The sequence below is a fragment of the Carassius carassius genome, chromosome 40 (genome assembly GCF_963082965.1).
Source record: "Carassius carassius chromosome 40, fCarCar2.1, whole genome shotgun sequence".
In the NCBI taxonomy this organism is placed as follows: domain Eukaryota; kingdom Metazoa; phylum Chordata; class Actinopteri; order Cypriniformes; family Cyprinidae; genus Carassius; species Carassius carassius.
In genome coordinates this window covers 7,918,345-7,944,895 of record NC_081794.1, presented here as the reverse complement: position 1 = coordinate 7,944,895, position 26,551 = coordinate 7,918,345, and the positions used below count along the sequence as shown (strand labels likewise).

The 26,551-nt window shown below is 37.2% G+C and overlaps 1 protein-coding gene across 5 annotated transcripts in view; it reads left to right on the top strand.

Annotated features, from left to right (window-relative positions):
* The first annotated feature begins 447 nt into the window (after positions 1-447).
* Positions 448-26,551, top strand: part of plekha1b (pleckstrin homology domain containing, family A (phosphoinositide binding specific) member 1b) — a 51,173-nt gene continuing 25,069 nt past the window's right edge. For all 5 annotated transcript variants that reach the window (XM_059531940.1, XM_059531942.1, XM_059531941.1 and 2 more), the window contains exons 1-5: positions 448-597; positions 14,247-14,407; positions 16,325-16,381; positions 18,075-18,120; positions 21,774-21,871. In XM_059531940.1, coding sequence (XP_059387923.1) covers positions 14,267-14,407; positions 16,325-16,381; positions 18,075-18,120; positions 21,774-21,871 — 342 coding nt within the window. In that variant the 5' untranslated portion in view covers positions 448-597; positions 14,247-14,266. The remainder of the gene's footprint in view (positions 598-14,246; positions 14,408-16,324; positions 16,382-18,074; positions 18,121-21,773; positions 21,872-26,551) is intronic.

Sequence of the window (26,551 nt, the reverse complement as noted above, 5' to 3'; positions counted from 1 at the left end):
ATCATTATAATTTCAAGTCAATATTATAATAATTTCTGAATATCATCTAGTCTAAGTTACTTGACTGCAGTAAAACTATTTGAAATTGGATCAAATATGACCTACACATAATCAGGCTGAACAGACATTAAATTTATAACTACAAATCCCATCGTCCTTTTCTTTATATCCGGGAAAGAAGGGGCCTTTTCCGCCTTCAGTCGTAATTTTGTGAATCCCACTACGGGGACGATTTGGATCATGAATATTAATTATATCCCCAGACAGACGGCTATTTGATTGGCTGAATGCAGACATATGAAGGTGGGCGTTAGTCTGCTGCGGAACAGTCGAATCACACTGACAGGAGGGTTCGGCTCATGTTTATTAATACAGAAACGTGACTGGGCACGCTAAAAAGGTTGCCTAGCGACGTCAACAAGAACTAATTAATATTCATGAGCTAACCCCTGGTCATAGTGGGTTTCGTAGTTCCGCTCTCCGCCCGTCAGTTGTGGGATAGGCAGACCGTCGGAAGTTTGTGGGAGATGGGCTGAAAGTCCAGCACAGGCAGACCGAACACTGCTGCACAGGAGTTTCACAGCTGCTTATAAGTGTGTAAGTTATCTACACGTATACTAACGAAACATAGCGTGGAATATTAAACTCTTAATGTGTGTTATTGGTTGAGTTCAAATCAGTAACGTTAGTTACACATTTAACGTTACTAGGGCAGTTCACTAGCTCCCTTTATGCAAAACCTGTCGCTTCTGTTTCAGACAGCAGGTTATCGATCGAAACACATTCGTCATTTAAGTTAGTCTTGACATGTAAAATCAGTTTTTGGTTCTCGCTCTGAGAAATGATGGATTGATTTCGTCTGAAGATATGGCATTGATGCATTATGTCTGTACACGGCTGTAAAACCTAGTGCGCTGCTTAACTAGACAGCATTTTTGGACATCCCAAGCATGAATGGAACGCACAAACGCTCCTGTGATGCTCGTAAATGCTGTAGAATTACCTGTAATGTGGTGATACCATGGTAGAACAATGCAGTGGTAGTATCAGGTGGTATGGTACTGAGATGAAAAAAGTAGTACCATTGTGCTTATTTAGTTTGTTTGTTTTTGTTTGCTGGTGAAGTGAAGGGACTGTTTTGATCTAGATATCAAAAGTTCCGCCCACTTTTTCAGTGGCCTTGGTTTTTTTAAGGTACAGAGTTTTTCCCTTAGAGATTTATTAAATCTTTGTTAAAACATTACATGCAATGAACCATAGAACCAGCTACACAGTGGACCACAAGTTACAAACTTTAAGTTGAAGGGGGAAAAAGGGAAATCTGACAAAAGACAATAATGCAAGACTGTGAACTTAATGTCTTTAATCATAACAGACATTTATATGTATATTTGTGACCCTGGACCACAAAATCAGTCATAAGGGTCTTATTAAATAATTGATTTTATTGAGATTTATATAATATAAATAAATAAGCTTTCCATTGATGTATGGTTTGTTAATATAGCACAATATTTGGCTGAGATACAAAAAAATAAAAATATTGAGAAAATCACATTTAAAGTTGTCCAAATGAAGTCCTTAGCAATGCATATTACTAATGAAAAATTAAGTTTTTATATATTTAACTGTAGGAAATTTACAAAATATCTTAATGGAACATGATCTTTACTTAATCTATAATAAAGTATGTAACTTTTAGTTTGAATGTGATTTATGCGCGATAAATCTTTTTCCAGTCTTAATTTAGAGACGTTGATGATATTGAAACAGTGTATTAACAATATATCAATTTATTTCAAAGTTTCAAATTTCAGACACAGCCCTTGTTTCAGTTTTCTTTAATATAATTTAGGCTGAACCGCTTCAACAAAAGTATATCCTTTTGATTAAAACTACATAATTCATAGGTCTGTTGTATAAGTTATATATATACATATATATATATATATATATATATATATATATATATATATATATATATATATATATATATATATACACAGTACTGTGCAAAAGTCTTAGGCCACTAGTATTTTCACCAACAAAAAACTGTTTTAATTCAGTTATTTTTATCTTTTACTGTAGTGTGTCAATAGGAAATATCAGTTTACATTTCTAAACTTTATTTTTGCCATTAAATGTAATAATCCAGTGAGATTTTTGTTTGCACAAGGAGTCTGACAGCAGCCAGTGCTCCACACAGAGATCTGATCTCATCATCATCAGTCTGTCTGGAATAACATGAAGAAACAGAACAGACTGAGACAGACTCAATCCAGAAGAACTGTGGTAATACCTCCAAAATGCTTCAAGAAACCTGCAACGCTACAGTACTGTGCAAAGTTTTAGGCACTTGTGTAAAAAGTGTGTAAAGTGAGGATGCCGTCAAAATAATGCCATAAATAGATTTCATTAATTAACTTCTATTAACTTAACTAAATTAAATCAACATTTGGTGTGACCACACTATGCATTAAAAAAAGCATTTGTCCTAGGTGCACTTGCACGTTGTTTTTCAGGTAGCTTTGCAGGTAGGTTTCTTGAAGTTTCTTGGAGATATTGCCGCAGTAGATATTGCCGCAGTTCTTCTGGATTTAGTCTGTCTCAGTTGGTTCTGTTTCTTCTTGTTATTCCAGACAGACTGATCATGATGAGATCAGATCTCTGTGTGGAGCAATGGCTGCCGTCAGGCTCCTTGTGCAAAAAAAAAAAAAAAAAAAAAGAGAAATTTTCACTGGATTATTACAATTAATGGAAAAAATAATGTTTGAAAATGTAAACTGATATTTATTACTGACACACTACAGAAAAATGCAGTGCATGGGGTTATTTGTATTATTATTATTATTGCATTATTGTATGAAACAGAGCTGTCAAAAATATAAAATTATTATTATTGATAATAACAATTGTTACTAAAAAACTATAGTAACTGCCATAATTTCATATTTAGGTGAACTATTATTTGAATGGCTGCACTGTTTTCTGTATTTTCATAGCAGTTATTCCACAGTTTCCTGTTTCCACACAAACACTCATGGGTTCTGAGTTAGGAACTGTGTAAGTTGATGAATGCATTTATTAATAGCTCAGACCCACTCATGTACATCTCACTGCACCTATTGTTTTCTTACATAATCTGTTTCAATTAGAACTGCTGATTACTTTCATGATAATATTAATATAACATTCATATGAAAATGTATTTATTTTGATATTACAGCAGTGTACAACAGTACACTGCTGTAATACAACAGTAGGATTGTAACATGAAAAGTGGATGGAATATTTTCCAACTTTCCAACACACCAAACGATGCAGAATCAATGGGTTGTTGTGTGTTGTTATGCTCAAGGTATTTACTCAAGGAAGATATGTCAAGCCTGTCAAGCAAGTATGTCAAGGGTATCAGATGTATATATCAAAGTTCCTCCAAAACTGCAGTGCCGAAGTGAAAACATTCAGCTGTTGTGCCGGGGTCTATCCAAACAGTTTTTTACATAAAGCAGCACAGAGTTTGCACACAAATACCATATTACAGTTCTGGTTCAAAAGTTATGCTATTAAAAAGTTTTGGGTCAAAAAGTTTTATTTCCTTTTTTAGAAATACACAATTTTTATTATTATTATTATTCAGCAAGGATAATATAATATTCATTTTCTGTTTTCACATTGCTTCAGCAAATGCGTTTTTATTTCACATTTGCTTTTGTTAATACTAGGCGTATAACAATAGAGTTTGGTGTAGAGATTAATCAGTATGATTATAAATTTTATATCTCGATACTGACCAAAATGATCAGGATTATCAATATTATCATGGTTTTGTTCAAATGTTCTGGAAATGTTCAAAAAGTACCCATACACACACTGAAATCGTTTCACCAAGTTTTAAATTGAAACTAAAAAGCAACAAATAAAATTAGCAGCATTATGCACTTGTTGTTTGCATAAACATTAAAATAATTAAAAATAGCTTAAATATTAAACAAACAAAATATTGACTGGGTCAATTATAGCATGTCATCTACTGAAATGTACTACATGTGCAAATAAATTACAAATTAAATTAAATTTATGCATTTAACAGACGCTTTTATCCAAAGCGACTTACAGTGCATTCAGGCTATCAATTTTAACCTATCATGTGTTCCCGGGGAATCAAACCCCCAACCTTGCGTTTGACAACGCAATGCTCTACAGGAAATTGTGTGTGTGTGTGTGTGTGTGTGTGTGTATATAATTCACCCAGTCGATATTTTTTGAGAATTTTTATAAAGCCCATTAGCTTGTTCTCCATCTACCAGTTGAGATATACAACATTAACTGAACTGAGCTGAATTCAATGATGAACTGCCTTTAACTGTCATTTTGCATTATTGACACACTGTTTTCCTAATTAATGTTGTTCAGGTGCTTTTACAAAATCCATTTTGTTTAAAGCTCTATATAAATAAAGGTGACTTGACTTGACAACAAAAATCTGATCCAATTTTCACATTGGTCTGAAAAATATGGCTGAATGAAATGACAGGCTGAATGAAAATGTAAATCCACTGTCTAGCAGCATGTCGCACTCATGGAACAGTGAAATGGAGCTCCTTCCCAGTAACCCTCTTTAAACAAACCGGCTCTGCGCTTATAAACACTACATTTTTATGCATTACATGGAGGGAAGATGAAAAGCAAATGTCATTAAAACTTTTCAGGGACAGGTTGTTCTCCCTTATGCACTTTGCTAAATACTGATGTTACCGCAAGTTTTATAAATCAGTTTAAGCAAATACGGTTTTAAAGGCGCAATATGTAATTTTTCTGCTTTAAAAATAGCAGATATCACTATATCTATGTTATATATATTTTTTTGTTGTGTACTTACATTATCCCGACAGTTTCCACGAACTTTCAAATCCGGAGAAAATTATAGTTTAATTAGAAGACACGGCACGTTTCTTTATTTCCGTTTTGTCCCCCGCCTATGGCGTCATATAAACTTTGACCCCTCTAGTTTATCTAACTTCCTGCGGAACCGCCAAATACAAAGGTGAACAGAAGCAAAGACGAGACGAAGAAGAAAAAGTAGTAGCTAGCCTTGATCGAGACTATTATATTTTATATTTATATTGTTTATATTCGTATTTATACCTCAATCAATAACTTAGTTATGGATCATGATTATGCTTTGCCTGCACGTTCTGTGAAGCGCAAACGTACGGGTGAAATAAATGACCTGAGAAGGTTTTGGGACGAAGAAGAAACGAGACACGGGTAAATATTGGAGTTGCATTTCCAAGATAGAGAGAGCTTCGTGACAAGCTGAAACTACAGAGAGATGCTTGCATTCTAATAAACAGGTATGCATCCATTCAGCTAACTGTATCTATATCAGTCCGTCAGAAACCCGTCAGAAACAGTATCTATCCGTATATTTTGTGAAACGATGATGTCTTGTGTAAAACGCAGACGGACTAGCTCTCATGTAGAGTATAATGTAAATCTACATGTGTTCTATATCTAGCTGGATAAAGTAGCTTCAAATGCAGTTCACTATCTTGTTCGATATCATAGTTATAGCCTAATTATAATTATTAACGAAAGGCAACCGTGTTTTTTTTTTACATATATTGCTACTAGCTAGATGGAATATTGATTTGATAGGGGTCTGATAATTCATATATCTCTCCGTTCGAAAATACGTGATTGTCAAAATACTAAGGCCGGTGACACACTGGCTGCGTGGCGTCTCTGCTGCGTGCCAGAAGCGTGGCGGCTGCCTCGCATTTTCTGTGTCTTTAAACACCAGAATCGTGCCTGTTGCGGCGCGGCGCGCTGCTGCTGCTGTAGGTGACACAGAGGGAGACCGCCTACAGACCAGGCTCTTGTCTTCATGACAACAATATCTATACTTCATGTTGAACATAAATATAAAGCCTACTGATAAAGGACACCGTCAACAGTATTGACGGCAAAATAGACTATGTTTGACAGGTGCAATATTTGAAAATCGATAATTATTTATTTATTTTTTAAATTACATTTGTATCTGAATTTATGTCAACCTATAGACTTTCAAACATCAAAATGTCATGAATTAATATGTATTTGTGTACAAAATAACATATAAACATAATTTCCTATTATATTTTGCCTGGAAACGCTTCCAACACGCGTGCGTGTCGCGTGAAAAATAGGCGTCTGTTCTATTTCTAGCATGCACACGTTTTCTGCGCGGCTCGAGCCGGGCCTGAGACACGCGTCTCACGCAGGCAGTCTGCAAGCTCTAACCTATTAACATGGGAGCCGAATTAAAAAATGACACGCCACGCAGCTGAGCCGCTTGCGCCACGCATCCAGTGTGTCGCCGGCCTCAGTTAAAATGAGTGAGGAATGTGTGGAGCGACAGAGCGCATGTTCCAATTAACAACAACTCCCATGAGCCTACGCTCTTTCCCGACGTCATCAAAGTACGTCTCATGTTATTATTTTGATTGAGTGACCCCTGGTGGCCAAAAATTCCATACTGCACGTTTAATGATATTTAAAAATATGAAATGGTAATGCTAACCGTTGGGACTTGATTTCATAGTTTCACTAATGGCATTGACTAATTGCCAGATTTAAAATTTGACACGCATTTAGTGCCAGTCACTGGACATTCCACTTTAAAATGGTAACAAAACCTGCAAGAAGCAACATAATATCATTTTGCTGAAATGCTGCCACTGGCATGTTATACTGTAGGTAACACTGATGGAAATTATTCTCTTACAGCCAGTAGCTTGATACCAGTTATGCTCAGCATCCGAATACTTCACTGCTGTTTCATCTAGATCCAGTCAATCCGATTTGCATTTTATTCTGGTAATTTACGAGTTTTACCTGACAAGGAAGAAGATATAGAAAGAAAGGAAGAAGATTTAGAAAGATCTATCTCTTGCTAGAAAAAGAAAGTGAAGAAAGTGAAGTGACATTCAGCCAAGTATGGTGACCCATACTCAGAATTTGTGCTCTGCATTTAACCCATCCGAAATGCACACACACAGAGCAGTGAACACACACACACACTGTGAGCACACACCCGGAGCAGTGGGCAGCCATTTATGCTGCGGCGCCCGGGGAGCAGTTGGGGGTTCGATGCCTTGCTCAAGGGCACCTAAGTCGTGGTATTGAAGGTGGAGAGAGAACTGTACATGCACTCCCCCCACCCACAATTCCTGCCGGCCCGGGACTCGAACTCACAACCTTTCGATTGGGAGTCCGACTCTAACCATTAGGCCACGACTCCCCACTAAGAAGATATAGAAAGAAAGGAAGAAGATTTAGAAAGATCTATCTCTTGCTAGATAATATAACAAAGAAATTTCACACTGTACACCTGATGCAAATATATTGACAATGAATAAGAAAGGAAATGCCATCTCCCCTGACTTAAACCTGAATCTGTCTCTCTCACTCAAACGTGAAGATAAACAGAAGCACAGATGGGGTCTGTAGGTCATGTGTTCTGACCAACAGCATGAGGGGTGTGCACGGATAGTCGAACATTCGAATATTCGTTCTGCTCTAATTATTCGATAAATAAAAATGATATTCGAATTTCGCTATATTTTTGCTTGCCATAAAAAAGAAAAAAAAAGAAAAAAAGTCCACAATTAAACCTAATTCGGTCACTTTCTGTGATTCTCCACGGCATATTTAAAGATGTATGCAAGGAAAAAATAATTAATGAATGAATAAGAACTGCGTGAAGATGTATGCAAGGAAAAAATAATTAATGAATGAATAAGAACATTGTTGCGGCATCTCTCAAGCAACGAATAAACACCGCTAACTTGGAGAATGCAGTGAAAACTCCTCTTCTCGCGTCCGCCCTAGACCCTCGATCGGCACAAACATCTCAGGTTTCTCGATGAAAACATTTTTGAACATTATCAGAACATTTTCCTTGATGCGAGTGGAGCGGATGCTGCTGTCGCCACCAACGATGAAGAGGATGCAATGCCCACTCGTCGGAAAAGGCTGAGCCAGTTCTTCAGCGATGATTACAGAGAGTCCAGCCGAGACGAGTGGGAACAGTTCTTGCTGGAGCCATGTATTCCACCAGATGAGGATCCCATTCAGTGGTGAAACAAAAACACGAAGCGCTTCACAAAACTTATTCGCTTAGCACACCGTTATTTGTGAGTCCCGACAACATCTGTGCCATCAGAGCGCGTTTTCGCCGCGGCCGGCCTTATTGTTAACAGACTAAGGAGACGACTTTCCCCCGATCATGTTCACATGTTTCTTAACAAGAACATGTAAAACAATAGAAAAAAAGGAAAAAAGATTTGCTGACAGTTTAAAAGTTTCAAGGTTAAGTGTAAGCTACAATCTGTATAATTGCTGCAGGCTGCTTTACGTTTTTTCTTTGTTCACTTTTTTTTTTTTTTTTTTGCTTTTAATGTGTAATGTTCAAGCTCATTGTGTGTAAGCTTGTTCAAAAATGACGGAAAAAATAAATGTTGCTGAAAAATAACGTCTGTCTCATTAAACTTAATTTAAATAAACGAATATTCGAATATTCATTTTTTGTGAGCTAAAATATTCGAATGTGATATTTGCGGAAAACGCCCATCCCTACTGTTGCTTTTATTGCAGGCACAAACTGATTATGGGTCATTCATCAGTTTATAGGTGCAAAAAACATGAATAAAATGGAAAAGGTCTTTTTTTTTTTTTTTGCAATTTAATTAAAAAAAAAGAAACTTTCTTATATTCTAGATTCATTGCACACATAATAACTAAAATATAAAAAATAATGAATTATTTCAAATATTATGACTTACAGCTAAGAATTCAGTATCTCAAAAAATTATAATATTCCATTTTAAGCTTGATTAATTTTGATTATAAATACTGGGTACCTCCTGTACTACTTTAGAACATGCAACCACAATTATGGGGAAGTCTAATGACTTGAGAGTTGTCCAGAAGACCATCATCGACACCCTTCACAATGCCACAGAAGTTCACCGCTGAAAGGGCTGGCTGTTCACAGAGTGCTGTATCAAAATATATTCATAGAAAGTTGACTGGAAGGAAAAAGTGTGGTATGAAAAGGTGCAAGAGCAACAGGGAAGGCCGCAGCCTTGGGAAGATTGTCAGGATGACCCGATTCAAGAACTTAGGAGAGTTTCAAGAGGAGTGGACTGAACCCAGAGTCAATGCATCAAGAGTCACCACACATAGAAGCCTTCTGGAAATGATCTACAGCTGTTGCATTCCTAGAACTAAGTCGCTCCTGAACCACAAACAACGTAAGACGCATCTCACCTGGGCTAAGGAGAAAAAGAACTGGACTGTTGCTCAGTGGTCCAGAGTCCTCTTTTCAGATGAAAGTAAATGTTGCATTTCATTTGGAAATCAAGGTCCCAGAGTCTGGAGGAAAAGTGGAGAGGCACAGAATCCAGTGTGAAGTTTCCACAGCCTGTGATGATTTGGGGTGCCATGTCATCTGCTGGTGTTGGTCCAAAATCAATGCAGCCTTCTCGGGAGATTTTACAGTACTTCATGCTTTCTTCTGCTGACAAGCTTTTTGGAGACTCAGCAGGGCTTAGCACCTGCCCACAGTGCCAAAACCACTTCTAACTTGTTTGCTGACCATTATAGTACTGTGCTTGATTGGCCAGCCAACTCCCTTGATCTGAACCCCATTGAGAATCTATGGGGTATTGTCAAGGGAAGGATAAGTAACAGCCGACCAAACAATACAGAGGAGCTGAAGGCAGCTATCAAAGCGACCTGGGGTTCAAAAATTCCTTAGCAGTGCCACAGGCTTATCACCTCCATGCAATGCCGCATTGAAGCAGTAATTTGTGCAAAAGGAGCCCCAACCAAGTATTGAGTGAATAATTAAACCTACTTTTCTAGATCTTGAACATTTCTGTATTGCAGGTTTCTTTTTTTATCTTTGAGAAAATATTACAATTGTTTGAGATACTGAATTTCTAATTCCCCTAAGCTGTAAGACGTAACCATAAGAATTGAAAACATTTAAATATTTCAGTTTGTGTGCAATGAATATAGAATGTAAGAAAGTTTTCTTTTTTTAATTAAATTACAAAAAATAAAGAATACAAAATTTTATATATATATATTTTATTTTCTTCATCTTCTACAGTCAGGGCTTATATTGCATGGTCATCAGAGGTCTGGATGAGTGTGTGTGTCTATATTTGTCTGTCTCTATGAATCAGAGTGAGACAGACAGAGATCTTCCTGTGGATGAAATCTTTATTCATCATCATGACATGACAAAAAAACGAGTGGAACTTTCCAACTTTATATACTACAATATAGTGCATAGCAAATCCCATTGAGTTATTGTTTACATTGATCGAATTGCAGAGGTCCTGAAAAAGAAGGGCCAACACTGCAAATACTGACTCTTTGCATAAATGTCATGTAATTGTCGATAAAAGCCTTTGAAACGTATGAAGTGCCTGTAATTATATTTCAGTACATTACAGAAACAACTGAAACAAAGATCTAAAAGCAGTTTAGCAGCAAACTTTTTGGAAACGAATATTTATGTAATTCTCAAAACTTTTGGCCACGACTGTATATATATATATATATATATATATATATATATATATACATACGTATATATACTGTATATGATTCCCAATGCACTCAGATTTTCCAGAATAATGAGTGCCCTGTTGGTTGCAGTTTTTACTTCCTTTATTATATTTATTTAAATATTTATTTATTTGTGAAAAATACTTCTAAAATATAAGAATGCTTATTTTACATATTTACTTTTTAATCCATTGTCAAATTAGTTCAAATTTCTTAATTATTAATTTAAATAAATGAATAATTATATCGGCTATTGACCCCCTGGTTTCCAAGATATCGGCACCGGCTGTCAAAAAACCAATATCAGTCGACCACTAACAAGGACACAGCGCATGATTCCTGACTCTACTGCTACACTGCAGCAATCCAACAAGTTTACAGTGACAGGTCATTTGTCTCTCCACACTAAATGCAAAATAATTTGTGATTACAGTTTAATTATACAGGGCTAAAACCAACTGCTCAGCTAGTTGTTCAGAGAGCATGCTGACTAGTCTTACATGGTAATATGTAGTTGTGCACAGCACATACCTCACAGATACAGTAGAAATTGACAGAAAATTCCTTTGACTAGAAGGGGGAGGAGACTGACCCACCCAGGCTCCTGAAAAATATTTGCCTATGGCAACATTTTTGACAAATTGATATTACGTTGCTCCTTGCAAGTTTCACTGAAGTTTCAAAGTGAAATGACAAAGAGTGGCACTAAAAGATTAATGCCTATTTGCGATTGAAAATAGCATACCCCTACAGTTCTGTACCAGGTCAGCTACCGAGCAAGCTTACTAGGGAAAAGCTTACATAGATAAAAGCTGTATACTCTATATAAGGATGTATATATGAAGCCAAAATGTATTTGTTTACAAAATCAGATGTTTTGAGGTTATAACGCAGTGTTGAGTCTTCATTGATGAGTCGTTAATTGATAATCTGCCCCTGTAAAAAGTTGTGTGAAAAGCAACATAAGTTGTTTTACTGCTACTAGTGTTCACTTAAGTTGGAATTGTATGTATAAATATGTTTTTAGAGTTTTGCAAGAATGTAAGTATAGGCACATTTTTCCACTGAGCTTGGGTCAAGATTGAACTTGCTTTATCTGCAACATTTCTGAAAAGCCAATATTCAGAGCAGCCTACAGCAAATACGTAAGAAAGTGTACACGATGCAGAAGTTATCATAATACAGTAAATAAGGGCAAACTACTGTCTTTTGAGGCCCAGATTATTATCCTGCAGCAAACGTGTTCAGAGTTATTTAGACCGAAATATCATTAATATTATCAATGTGAAATACAAAATACCCTTAAAGTTAGTATTAAATGACAATTAAATTTTCTAAATGCATCTTATCAATCTCATTGTTTTTTTTTATTTATTTATTTGCAGCCTCATAAATTTTCTAATCAAAATGTAAACTCTTCCTGTAAAAATGACATAATTCTTGTTGGTGATGTATTGCAGGACTTCTCCAGTCATTTAGTCTCTTTCTTATATCTGACTGCAGTCTCACATTTATCTCTGCATCCATTCATATTAAAAACCTACTGATTGAACCAAGTCCCTGTGCCACATTTTTTTTTCAATAATCCCTTTTACTCTAATGTATATCACAATATGGAAAAAATATATATGTTGCTACTTACATTACATGGCAGAAATCAATGAAAACATCCTTAATATGTAATTTTGCTACATCGTTTTTTTTGGCTGTTACTCAAAGAGCACATCCAAAAAATGATTAAAAGTCCTAAATATCAACAACATAAAAAATAAAAAAATCACATATGTGAGAAGCTTGTGCATGCAAACTCTCTCTACAGCAATAGCAAATTGAATTAACTCTGGAGGTGTGTTGAAGTCATCAAACCTTGCAGCAAAGTTTCATCATATCGTTTCTAATTTGTTGTTGTCTAGTTTTTTTATGAAGTCTTGCAGTGCTGGAAAGTGATGCATTTTATAGTGGTTCCAAAAGAAAAAAAAAGAGCACATCTTCAGTTTAAATCCATCGAGTGTTGCAACAATATCACAGACCATTTTATCTCATCACTGCAATACCAGATTAAGGCTGTTCAAGTGATGGAAGCTGTCACTCAGAAAACACACTTTTGCTATAGCATTTTCATTTCGCATTAAAGACAGAAATGTGACAGCTCTCCAGTGATGTAAAGAAACATTATTCTGTCTGAGTCCACAACAATGTTTTCTGTTTCTCTTGCCATTTATCATTGTGATGTAGGAGTAAATCACTGTGCTTGGCTGCCACATCTCATAGGAGCCTTTGAAACGTGGTGCTTTCATGAAACTAAGTTGTTAATGTTGATTAATGTGCTATCCAAAATTAAGACATAAAGACAGCTTTCTTATCGGTGGTTTCATTCACAAGCATTGACTCCACCTTTTTTTTTTATCTAAGAATGCCAGTATTTCACTTCTTGTCATTGTGTCAAACATCTGTATTAATATATATATATATAGAGAGAGAGAGAGAGAGAGAGAGAGAGAGATTATGTTGTTTCTGTCTTTATTACAAGCTCCTCTATAGTGTTAGCATGTAATCTTTCACACTCTTTGAGTCAGTGACCGCTTCTTCTTTTTTCTTAAGGAAACATGCTACAGAGAGTGAGGCTAAAAGAGCTTTCTCTTGCTCGAAACATGATCTGACCATGATAGCTTGTTAGGCTTTGCACTTTATGTCAGTGAGTATCAGAGACTGGAAGAAATTGTCTGTTGAAGTTTGAGTGCTTAGACTTGAAGTGCCTTCTTAGATTGTACTCCTGTATCACAGTACAACGCTTGTTACATGGCAAACTAGAAACACAATTTGGAAAACTATTTCTGACAGCTAGCTTCCTTTTAACTCGGATTAAACAATCGATTCATATAATTCACAATTTTTTGTACACATTTTTTGCTAATAATAATGCAAATGTTTTGGTGGAATGCACTTTAAATGGATAGACAGAAATCTTACAGGTTTCATAAAAAATACCTTAATTTCTGTTTCGAAGATGAATGAAAGTCTTATGGATTTGGGCTGACACGAGGATGCATAATTGATGGCAGAATTAATATTGTTAGGGTGAAATATAAAGACTATGAATATTCTTATAATATTAATATTATATAACTCAGAAATCTAAAAAATCTCAGCACCTCTGTTACACAGTTGAATTGATTTACAATTTCCTTATCTTTAGAGGATTGATGCTGGGGGGACGCTGCCCCCCCCAAGCTTTGGTTAAATTCTTGGTCCCCCAAGCTTTGATTAAATTCTGCCCTAATGGCCCCATAACTTTTGCAAGAATCACAGTTACAGATTTAGAGGGGCTGCGGGTAAATGGGAAATTACAATGTTTAAGTTGTGCATTGCTTCTCAGCTGTGGAAATGTCACAAATCAAGTCATTTGTATTCGTGCAGCTTCGTCTGACTGGGTTTTCATCAGCACAGAGGTCTGGAATTAAATAGGTGTCACTTCCATAGAGCATGACCAAGGGTGACATCATAGGAAATTACCAGCGTTTTGCTAGACGATTATACACAAAAATACCAAATCTTCCACCTCTTTCTCTGTTCTTCTCATCTCCCTTATAATCAGCATTATTTTCTTTGTGTTGCAGGGTAATGCTTAGTTTCAGAAATGCCATACGTAGATCGTCAGAATCGGATCTGTGGCTTTCTAGACATAGAGGAGATGGAGAGCAGCGGCAAGTTTTTACGACGCTACTTCATTCTGGACACCCTGCAAGGCAGCCTGATGTGGTACATGGATAACCCTCAGGTATCTACCCCTCCTTATGTCTTTCAGTCTGTCAGTGCATCGTTAAATACATTGGCTCTTAATTTTACATCTGAAGGCCTCCCTTTGTTTTACCATTTCTGTGGAAGTCAATACATGTCAAAAAAATTTATCAAATGGCATGGCAGCATGGTGTTCCCCAGGGGCTAGTCATTGACCTTTTTAAGTTTCATATAGTAAATAGGTTATTGATAAGTTTTGAAATCAAACCAAAATTCTCTTTTTGCTTTTTGATATGTATTGAAATAGTATGATTGCTGTAACAGTAAGTTTTGTGCATTATTCTGCCATGTGGACAGAAACATAACTGGTGTTAAAACACCAAGAATGAAGCTACTGCATGAAACTTACAGTAACTAATGTAGTCCAGTTCCAAAATGGATGATTCTTGATTTGTTAGTGAATCAAAACACTGAATAGTATTATTAAATTAATCATTAGTTGTTACTGACTTAGTTAGATTACTTACTGAACTGCAAGTTGTTACTTTCATCTCGAAATACATGAGAAAAATAAAAAAAACATGAAAACTTAAATTATAATATTTGGCAGTAGATTACGAATAGGCAGAAAATGAAATGAATTTCATGAAAATTACTTTTTTTCCCCAAATATTTCTTACTCAAAAGTACTAAAACATTCATTAATTGGGCCATAAAGGAACTAGAAGCATTAAGAAAAATCAGGTAATAGAACTAGAGTAAAGTTCTTATTATTTTTATCCCTAGTTACTGAAAAAACATGGGTAGAAATACTGCACACCATAGTTCTGCAGTAAGACAGTGCAGTGTCTCAGTGGTTTTGGGGCAGTAACTGTAGAAACAGGAAAACTGTAAGCCACAGTTGACCTTTTTCTGCTATCACAGTTAGAATCTTGATATGCAAAACATTGTGTGATCCTAACATTTCCTCTCCTACACACCTTGTTATAATTAGAGCTTTAAAAAGCATCATTTTTTTCTGCATATTTATTGGCCTTTTTTACTCTGAAACTTTGCTAATATAGCCTGTTGAGAAATTCCAGCTCTAATGTGTTTGTGGGTAAAGGATATGAGTGCCATGGCCTCTGTTATAATCTCATAAAGTATTGGAGGGCATTGATGTGTCTTTGCCTCCAGACCACTTTAACCATTCAGATTTATGTTGTTTGCATGTGTGTAAATGTATTTGCATATGCGTGGGTCACACTTTGCTTTGCTGTACAGCTTTTTAAGGGTGTCTTTGTCTGAGACTCCAGACTAGCAAACTAACTGTTCATAACTGTGTTGGGTGTACATGCAAGGAATCTACAGAAATGGTAATTACGAAGAGTTTAATGAAAAAATACTTATTTAACACTGTAAAATCTAGTAAAAATAAATGTTAATATAGTAATACATTTTTTTTCTTTGTATGCCTCATTGTAACTTATACTGATACTTTCAGTGTCTTAAACTTATTTAGCATGGAGTAAAAGAGGAAATCTCAGACGAAACTTGACTAGAACTGAGATCACTGATGAAGAGCCTTTGTCAGGACCTGTCTTTTTTTATTCTTCGTGTTCTTTCTTTGTTTCTTTTAATGGATTCCCTCTTTTTTTCTTGGCTGCCACAGGTTCTGTACCAATCACTTTATCTAAGACTCAGTCAGTAGCCCCAGCCAGCATCTTTTATTGATGCCACGTCTGACTTTAAATAATTTACCTCAGTGCATCTGTAGATGTGTGCTAAAACTTTCATAGACCCCTGTGCAATTCTACAACTTTGGAGAATTCCGTACACTCACCATAAATGTATTCTGTCCACATTTGTTTTCAGACACTGCTCAAAACACACACAAACACACTTCTCACATCAAATCAGTGTGTATCATTTTATTCTGAATTTCAGCTCTAATGACTTGAACCTTCTCCTTCTACAGAATCTTCCAGAAGGAACATCCTATGTTGGCTCCCTCAAACTAATATATATATCCAAGGTTTGTAATTACTAGTTATTACCAGCTTTATATTCCCAGACTTGAATGATACATTTTAAATTGTGTGGTTTGTTTTAAAGTGTGGCATGACTTTTCTTTGCATTCAGATTCACCATTCTCTTGTAATGGCTGGCCATGTGATCCAAACTCTTATGTATAATAATTGAAAACAGTTTTTCATATATAATATATATATATTATGGGTGTAACGGTACACATGTTTGTACAGAAATTTTTCGGTATGGGTTTTTCGGTTGGTGGAAGTACCATGTGTACCTGTATGTGTATTTATTAATTTTTTTCAGAACATTCTGACAATAAAGTCGTGTGTTTGCTAGTTTCAGCCCAACGCAGTTCTCATTTTCCCATCCTGTGCCACGTTGCACAGTCCTGTGCAAATGCATTTGCACCCATCTGTGCGCCCAAGGGTGTGCTGGTCTTAAAAAGGGATAGGCACATTGTTGGCGCGTTGCTATTTTGTGAAACGGAAAAAAGACTGCGCCATAAACCAAAACAAACCTGGTCTAAAGTCTGGCGCAATATTTTTTCTTTGTTATTTAAAGAGCGTGTTAGTAATATACGCCTATAGGTGGGTGCACAATGCACTTTGCGCAACTGGCTTTTTCAAAGGGATTAGACTGATTGGTTTATTGCACATTACGTGCAAAAAACACCCTTTACTTATTAAGAGAATAGGAACAAGACCATGCGCCCAGGGGCGCCGACCGTTTTCCCATCATTAAACTAGCAAAGTGGATTCGGACATGCCCAGGCTGAGAGCACCTGCACCGTGCGCTTTAGACCATGCTCTTAGATCGTTAAAATAGGGCCGTGTGCAGTGTGTAAAATAATGCAGTGTGCATTGACCTTAACGCCGCAGTTCTAACAGCACTGCGGAGCACGACTGAGCGTGATCACACCTTCCTCTTTATTACTAGTTTTAACGCAAAAAATACATGAATGAACAACATTTCACGTAATCGCTCAACTAATGTTTCAACCGCAGGAAGATGTCATTAAAACAGCTTGTAAACCAAATGTCATGTAGCATTTCATTTACCTAGTCAAGTCAACAGTGTCTACAGCTCATTATTTGCTAGCGAAAGGAAATCTAGAGAAGTGCACTTTGTAAAATATTAGACTATGCCTAATACTGCAGTGCAAAGGCAAAAGACTGTAACTTCGATTTTGGTTGAAAATTAGTTATTCAGATTTTTGGGACATTTGAAGCATCCTTTATCATGTGGATAAGTATCGTTATTTTTCCAAGAAAATAATGGGTTGTCTTAACTTTAATAATTAATTATACTTATTTTACCTGTTAATAAGTTCTTAATTATTTAATGTATATGTTTAAATAAATATTGTATGAAACAGTCTATGACTCTGTAAATTATAATATTTCAACAACAAATAGAAATAATGTAATTTAGAAGTTAATTAAAAAATTTACATGTTTGCTTACAATTTATTTATTTATTTTTTAATTTGAGTGTTGATTAGTTTAAAATAAATAGTAACTGAATTTAAGTTTGGGCTCCGTTGCTAATTGTAACTAATTGTACCGAACCGTCATGTTTGTGTACCATTACACCCCCTAATATATATATATATTGTGGAAAATGTTTTAGTGCACCTTTAAATATGCATATGTGTGCAATATTATTGATCTGGTCATATTTTGTCATTAAAGGTTAGCGATGCCACCAAATTGCGGCCAAAGGCAGAGTTCTGCTTTGGTAAGCAATTGATTTACTTTCTACGTGTCACTCAGAGGTCGCAGTACACAGAAGGTAGGGCATGTTAGACCATAACCCCTGACCTTGGCTATTGTTTCTGAGATCACTGGTTCTGGGACTTTACCCGATGGAGTTAGATGAGAGGCCACTGTCAGGAGTGTATGTGAGCAACATACATTGAGTCTGCTACTCGAAAGGGTTTATTAAAATAGTGATCTGACCCTCCTGGAGTGATCCAGTCCCAGTGAACACTGTTTGCTATTAGATTCTTTAATGTTAGCTGTTCACTAAAAGCATGTTCTTTAACTCACGATGGAAAGTTCATTGAATCTTGATATCAAGGCTGATTTGATCAGTTTTGTTGGAAACAGACAGTAAGTTACATGTGTGTTAAGTTGACCACATGAAAACAGTAACTATAGTAGCTGCTTCTATAACCAGCCGCACAAAAGGGACGTGAGAGTTTCCACTTTTACACTTGCACAGAAAAAGATTTCAGTGGAGTTTAGATAATGTTTTTGTGACGTGTGAAGATAACGTTTCATGTTTAGCTTCAGTTAATTCACAGTGACATGTTTAGAAAGGAGAAGTATAATCTTTCGGTGTATGTTAGTCCCTCTTGTCAGGAAATTGACTGTGCACACACACGCATATACACACATTTGACTGAATCACACCTCTTTAATAGCGGTTCACATGCACATTTGCATTTATCAGTAACTAACCATATCAGAGTTCACATGACCACCTTTTCAAGTAGACTCTGGTATGGTTTGCTGGTATGTGTTATTTTAGCAAAACTGATACTTATAGATTTTACTTTTTTTATATAGATTTAGTATTAATAATTTTGTGTTTTTATTTGTTTGTTTGTTTGTTTTTATTGTCCATGTAATTTTTATTTAAATGTAATGTTTATTTATTTTTTTAGTTCATCAAGTTGAAAATGAGAAATGTGGTCTTGGCAAATAGCTTAAATAAAATGTTTTATTATATATTTTTTTATTTCAGTTAAAAAGGTCATATGATGCAATTTCATATTGTTCTTTCTCTTTGGAGTGTTACAAGCTCTTGGTGAGTAAAGAAGATCTGTGAAGCTGCAAAGACTAAAGTCTCAAATCCAAAGAGATGTTCTTTATAAAAGTTAACACTCGTCCACGCCCCCCTGAAATGGTTCGTTCTAACACGCCCCCACATATCTACGTCAGTATGTGGGAAGATTTGCATAACACCGCACGGATGTTCATGCAAAGAAAGAAGGTGTACCTTTCATTTTCGTTGTAGTATTGTTGATGCCGCTGCCGCCATGTCGTATAGACACTGTGTGTTTCACTGTGAAAGCGAAACTACTTTTTTTGGCCTTCCAAAAGAGGAAAATATCTGCTTCGTCATGCCTGGAGCTTAACCATGCTGGTCGCTGAGGAAATACATCAACTTTGCACTGTGGATCGCCGAATCGGCTTTCACCGTGGACAAAGCGGCGTCCAGCCCGGGGTTGTCACATGTGGTTGCTGCAAGACCAAGGTATGCTCCTTCGTAGAATCCGCCTGCCGCACCGTTCTCAAGCCGCCTGCCTCTGCTCATTAAAGTTGACCACGGCTCACTCTAGGCCTCTGGCCTCTGCTTACTCAAGGCCGTAGTGTGTGACACTGTTCCGTTGAGAAAGCGAAACTACTTTGTTTTTGCCTTCCAAAAGAAAACACGACTAGAAGTCATGTTTATATCACGTTTATAATGGGTTTTATGTTTTTGTCTCGTCGCTCCGGATGGACAAGGCTTCGCAATATGTTAAGAGGAGTAACATTTCGGTCTCAGGCTTGAGGCATTCGGTCAATCACAACGCACTGGATAGCTGGCCAATCACAGCACACCTCACTTTTCAGAGAGATACTCACAACCGACACCGCGTCATAGAATGTCTATGAACAGATTATACAGTATTGGATCGAGTAAGTGGACTAACCTTACAACATGCCAGAGAGTTGTTGTGTGGTTGGGTGCACCATTAATGTTTTTTAAAACCCCAAATTTGAAATTCATGGCTATCTGCCATCATCATCAATATCTTGCTTTTATGGAAATATCATGAATTACGTATGATGCTAATCGAAAGATAAGCCAGGCTAGTTGTATGGCTGGACAGAAAAGTCACTCAGTACTATATATAGACATAATATATACATTTAAAGATGTTTACTCTCAAATACGAAGTAAAATCATTCACTGGGGGGGTGTTACACCAATTTGACACTGGGAGAATGAAGGGGCGTGTTTTTAAATTGACCAAATTAAGTTTGTGGATGTATCTTTCACGCTCTGTGGCAGGCAGGGTGGACATATAATTAATTGACATGTTTTGTCTTAAGTATTTCTTTAGTTATTCACGCCTGCCGGTTGTGTACAGACGTTGATTTTTGCCCCTATTTTGTATGGAAGTCTATGGGAAATCTAGTTTATTTTACCCTAAAAAGGGGCGGTGACGAAATTGACAGTTACGTTCCCGGATGTGCCGTTTGTGTGTATGAGCCTTGTGAAAATCGACGCGTTTCAGAAGGCGGGGCATAGAGGAGAAACAAAAATGTACAGTATGTGAAAAATGTGTTTGTTTGTTTTTACCTTAAACCGCATAAACAGATTTCATTACACCAAATACACAAAATAATGTTTATTTAGCAGCATCATATGACCCCTTTAAAGGATTATTTCACTTTCAAATAAAAATTTCCTGATATTTACTCACCCCCATGTCATCCAAGATGTTTACATCTTACTTCAGTTGACAAGAAATTAAGGTTTTTGATGAAAACATTTCAGGAATATTCTCCTTATAGAGGACTTCAATGGCTATCAAATGGTTGAAGTTCAAAATTACAGATTCAGTGCAGCTTCAGAGGGCTCTAACCGATACCAGACGAGGAATAAGGATCTTATCTAGCGAAACAATTGGTAATTTGCTAAAAAAAAAAAAGGCAGTAGGCAGTACGTCCGCTTATGACTTTTTCAACATGATTATGTTTTACGTGAAGTCATGGACATGCATTACAGAGCAGAATAAGGCAAGCATATCCGTTTCTTTTTTTTAAAAAAGATAATTACCAATCGTTTCACTAAATAAGACCCCTATTCCTCGTCTGGTATCGTGTAGAGCCCTTTGAAGCTGCACTGAAACTGTAATTTTGACCTTCAACCGTTTAGTAGCCATTGAAGTCCACTATAAGGAGAATAATCCTGGAAGTTTTTCATCAAAAACCCTTTTTTTTTTTTTACTGAAGAAAGAAAGATATAAACATCTTGGATCACATCACATGGTGGTGAGTAAATTATCAGGAAATTTGAAATTGAATGTTTATTTTAAGTAATGACATTTTTTTTAGTTTTACTTTTATTTTACTATAATAACGCTATTGGGAAAGTTTGTAAAACCTTGTTCATATCATCCAACCAAACTTTCACATCAAAGAAAACTGTATGTGCACCAGAAGTGGAAGTGTGAAAGCACCCTTCTTCAGGCCTAGAAGCACACACTTAGATTACATGTAGGTCAGACAGTCTCTTCCTCTCTATGTTGCCCAAGTTATAAATAATGCCTCAAAAATGTGATTATATCATCATCTCCAAATTGTTTAAATATAAGTCTTTGTGTCTTCCCACAGTCATCAACGCTGGAATGAGGAAGTTTTACTTGCAGGCGAATGATAAGCAGGATTTAGTGGAGTGGGTCAGTGCACTCAACAATGCCACCAAAATCACAGTAAGTCCCTGACCCTGGATTAGAGTCTTCTTACCAACCGCAGAACAGTTCAGATGGTTCTCCAAATTGCAAAATTGAAAGAAAAGTCCCAAAGATTGCCAAAGGTTGCCAACTTGAGCAAGGCACCGAACCCCAACTGCTCCCAGCAAAAAATGGCTGCCCACAACTCCGAGTGTGTGTTCACGGTGTGTGTGTATTCACTGCTGTATGTGTGAAGTTTGGATGGGATAAAGGCTGTGCACTAGTTCCGAGTATGGGTCACCATACTTATCCACATCACGTGACTTTCACTTGAAAAAGCAAGCAATTTGGATGCTAAAAGAAAAGAGGAAGTCAGTTAGAGCTATAGCAAAAAAAAAAAAAGGGCATAGAGAAATCAAGAGTTTGGAAACCACCTGCGACATCAGCAACCAACAATGACCTGATCAGCTGAGAGAAACAACAGTAGTTCATGACCAATCATAAAATCTGTAAAAATAAACCCAAAATATGTGTCTGTTATGATAATAAATAAATAATTACTGCTTTGATTGGCTAAATGGTTTGTATGACAGCGTACATGCCACATATATGGATGCTGCTGTGATTTAGGTAAAAAAATGCATAAAATACTTTAATAGATATCAAACGATCTGTAAGAAGCGACAAAGCAATAGTAACTATACGTAGTGAAAACAGTTGGAAGACCACGGAAACATCTTTTTTCCACAACTTGGAACTGCACAAGATCTTGTCTTCAGAGCCATCTTTATCGCTTGGTTTCTGTGCAGACCTGCAAGTTCGCCTCTCTCGTAAACAATACATGTGCGAATTGGTGGGCGGGGCTTAACAGGCAGTGATGTAGAAGCAGGCATTGATCATGTTCTGTGGACGTGTTGTTGTCCATTCCAAAAGCTGTCGTTTGGCAGACTGATTTTAATACAAGCTGTTTTTAGACTAACAACGAAGTTTTGAGTTCTGAAACCTGCAGGATGTTATAATAGTACAGTGACCTCTTATTCTTAGTTAACCTCATTTTCTTATTTTAAAATGTTTATCCTTTTCATTATGGCACATTAGGGGAAGTATTTAAAGAATCTTATGCATGCTGACATGCATGCTAAAACACTGAAACAAATTATTAATGGAATTGGTTGGTCTATCAAATCAAATTAAATTGTTCTCAGTTTGAAAAAAAAGTGCTTACATCACAACCTCTATTGTGAAAAAAGCGATACACAGCAAATGTTCTTGCCTTTTTTTGCTGAAAATTTCAATTCATATTGGCAGGGACGGATTGACAATCTGTGCGTTCTGGAAAAGTCCAGAACGGCCGTCCAACCGAGGGCCGTTGCCCGGCCGTCGGCAAAAAAAAAAAAAAAAAAAAAACGAGGAAGAAGAGTCGGCCTAGCCTGTTTGTGATTGGTCCCCGGATTCCCGGAATCAAATCGCCGGCAGAATGGCAAGCAGGAAACGTAAGGAGAAAGGTGGATGGGAAAAAGTTAAAGAAAAGAGGGCCAAGTCTCTCGAGACTTATGCAGCAAAGTGTAAAAAGCTCACAGAGCTTTTTGGTTGCAGTGCAACTGCCAGCAGCACTAGTACATCGCTTAGCCAGAGTCAGACTGAGACTGTAGAGGACCAGCAAGTGGAAGCTGAGCCTGAGGCTGAGCATCCACAGCCTGATCATGATGAGGAGGGACAGACAGATTTAACTTCACATCAGCAAGAGGTCCTGGTAAGTGCCAGTAGTAGCAGGACACAATAGGCTGCCTTTATCCCTATCTTAGCGAACTAGTCAGCTAGCTATCAACATGGGTGTGCATGGGGTGGAACGGTACATGTGTATTCATTTTAACCGAATCGGTACCGGCGTCACGGTTCAGTCAGTGCATGAATTTACACGGAGAATACACGATATAAAAATAAATAAAACTCGCGTGAAAATTAATGTAATGCGGAACTACTGTTAGAGTCGAGAGAGACGTGATGTGTGTGTGTGTGTGTGTGTGTGTGTGAGCGCGGCCGCGATCGAACAGTGGAAACATAAAAACAATACATTTTACATCATTTTGTTCATAAAGGACATCATTCAAACTGCAAAGTGTTTGCTTATATTTGTGTACACTCGCAATAAAACAAAACATTGTGCTTTTGTCAAACTGTAAACTCTTGTCAAACTGTAACCTACAACTGTCATTTAACCAAAATCTCTCTCTCACTCACTCACTCACTCACTCACTCACACACACACACACACACACACACACACACACACACACACACACACACACACACACACACACACTTTATTTATCCAACCCCATTTAAAAACAGTCTGTGGGTGTCATCTTTTGGACATTCATTGTATTGTATTGGTTTTCATTTGTTTCATTCACATTGTTGTATATGAGAGGTTGTAGTGAGCTCACATTTTCTGCTAGAATGAAGACTAAAATATTGTATTAAACGGGAAAACATCAGGCATGCATTGCTACCATTCTAAACGTGCTAACATACAAGGAAGTGGACTTAATAATTAAACAAATTTTTGTTTAACCAAAAAAATCCTAGCTTGCACTTTCTGTCTGTCTTCCATCAGAGTGCAGTTTTTCCTTGTCTTTCATGTTTGTGTTTACTATTGTGGAATTGGCAAATACCTGGTGGTTGTTTGTGATAGCTTCAAAGACAAAATTAATAGGGCCTAGCCATTTTCATTTCACAGCCTTAATATAAATCAAAGTGTAATATGACATTGACAAAATATTAAATGGGTTATTCAATGCTAATTATTTAACACAAAGCAACACATAGCATCAATAAAAGCTAATAAACTATCTTTAAAATCATTTTTTATTCAGGTTGAAGATAGTTGCTGTACAAAAGATGACAGGGAGAGTGCAGGGAAGTGCGAGGATGTCCCAGGATGCTCTACATCACAATATTTCAAACGGCCCAAGTCAGATAGTCATAGCCTGAAACAATTTTTTGCTAACCACCCGCAGCAAAAGCCTAAAAACCTGTCTCTACAGAGAGTGTTCAGTTGTAAAGATGCTACCAACCGCCAATGGCTTACATACTTTGAGGAGAATCACACATTATATTGTACAGTTTGTTTAGCATTTGCCAAGCCAGGTGAAACAAATCCCTTCATAAGTGGAATGCAGGACTGGAAGCATGTCAGTCAACGAGTAGAGGAGCATGAAAGGAGCAACATGCACAGGCTGTGTGCTGAAGCTTATTTTTTATGGGCATCAAAAGCAGATATAGCCAGTCTGCTTCATGGTCCCCAAGTAGTGGCCCACAGAGATCAAGTGCGGAAGAGACGGCAGGTGTTGGAACGTATTGTAGACATAGTTAAGGTCATTGGCAAGAGAGGACTTAGCTACAGAGGGACACAGTCTGAAGCAGCTTACACTCTGGATGACATGAGCATTGATCATGGGAATTTTTTAGAGCTTATCATTCTTCTTGGGAAATATGATATATGCATGAAGGAACATCTCACAGAGTGCATAGAAAAAAGCAAGAAGATGCATCAAACCCAGGCTAAAGGTCGAGGTTCTGTTGTGACATTTCTGTCAAAAACAACTGTAATGAAAGCCATATCTACAGTGCTGCAGTTAATTCAAGAGACTATAGCAAAAGAGGTTACTGAAGCTGGGATGTTTTCAGTGCAGATTGACACAACGCAAGACATCACATCCCAAGATCAGTGCTCAATAGTTCTGAGGTATGTCAAAGACACAGTACAGGAAAGGCTTTTTGCTGTGGTGAAATGTGAAGCATCTACTGGACAATATTTTGTTCAGATGCTTGCAGATGTGATTAAAAAAATGTAACTTGGAAATCAGCAACTGCGTCAGTAATGCCACTGATGGTGCATCAAATATGCAAGGAAAATACAGAGGTTTTTCCACACTGTTGTCCTCTAAAGCGCCAAACCAAGTGCATGTATGGTGTTATGCACATGTGCTAAACTTGGTTCTGGCTGACACAACTGAAGTGTCCCTCTCCAGTGGATCGTTGTTCTCACTATTGAATGATATTGCAGTCTTTTTCCGTGAGTCATACCAAAGGATGAATGTGTGGGAGCAAGGAAGCCAGGACAGTCGACACAAGCGCCTTTCCATTATCGGAGAAACAAGGTGGTGGGCCAAGGATGTTGCTTTGAAGAGGATTTTTGGGTCCTTTGGAAAGCCAGACCAGTGTGTCTACAATGACGTCCTCAGGACACTGGACAGGTGTCAGGGCCAGGAAAACCTGAAAACAACAGCACGTGTCAAAGCAAAAGGGTACTTGGAGGGTTTAAGGAGATATGAAACAGTTCTAACTGCTCAGCTTTTCCTTAGGATTTTTGAAATCACAACACCACTCTCAAAATACCTGCAGACACATGGTGTAGACATCTTGTCTGCTCACCGAATGGTTCTGACCGCTGAAGATGCTCTGAAGAAAATATCAAGAGATTTTGAGTCAGTGAAGAAAGCTGCTGATGTTTTTGTTCTGTGGGCAAATACAACACTGTCTGAAGAGGATTGTGACCTTGAACTGGAGGAAATGCTTCCAGAGAAAAGGAGGAGAAAAGATGATGGCTGGTGAGAAGGCAAGTGATGAGAGCTTCACAAATGCCAACAGTGCCTATGAAGCACAAGTTCATAACCAGGTGATGGACACAGTCACAGAGAGCATCCATAGGCGCTT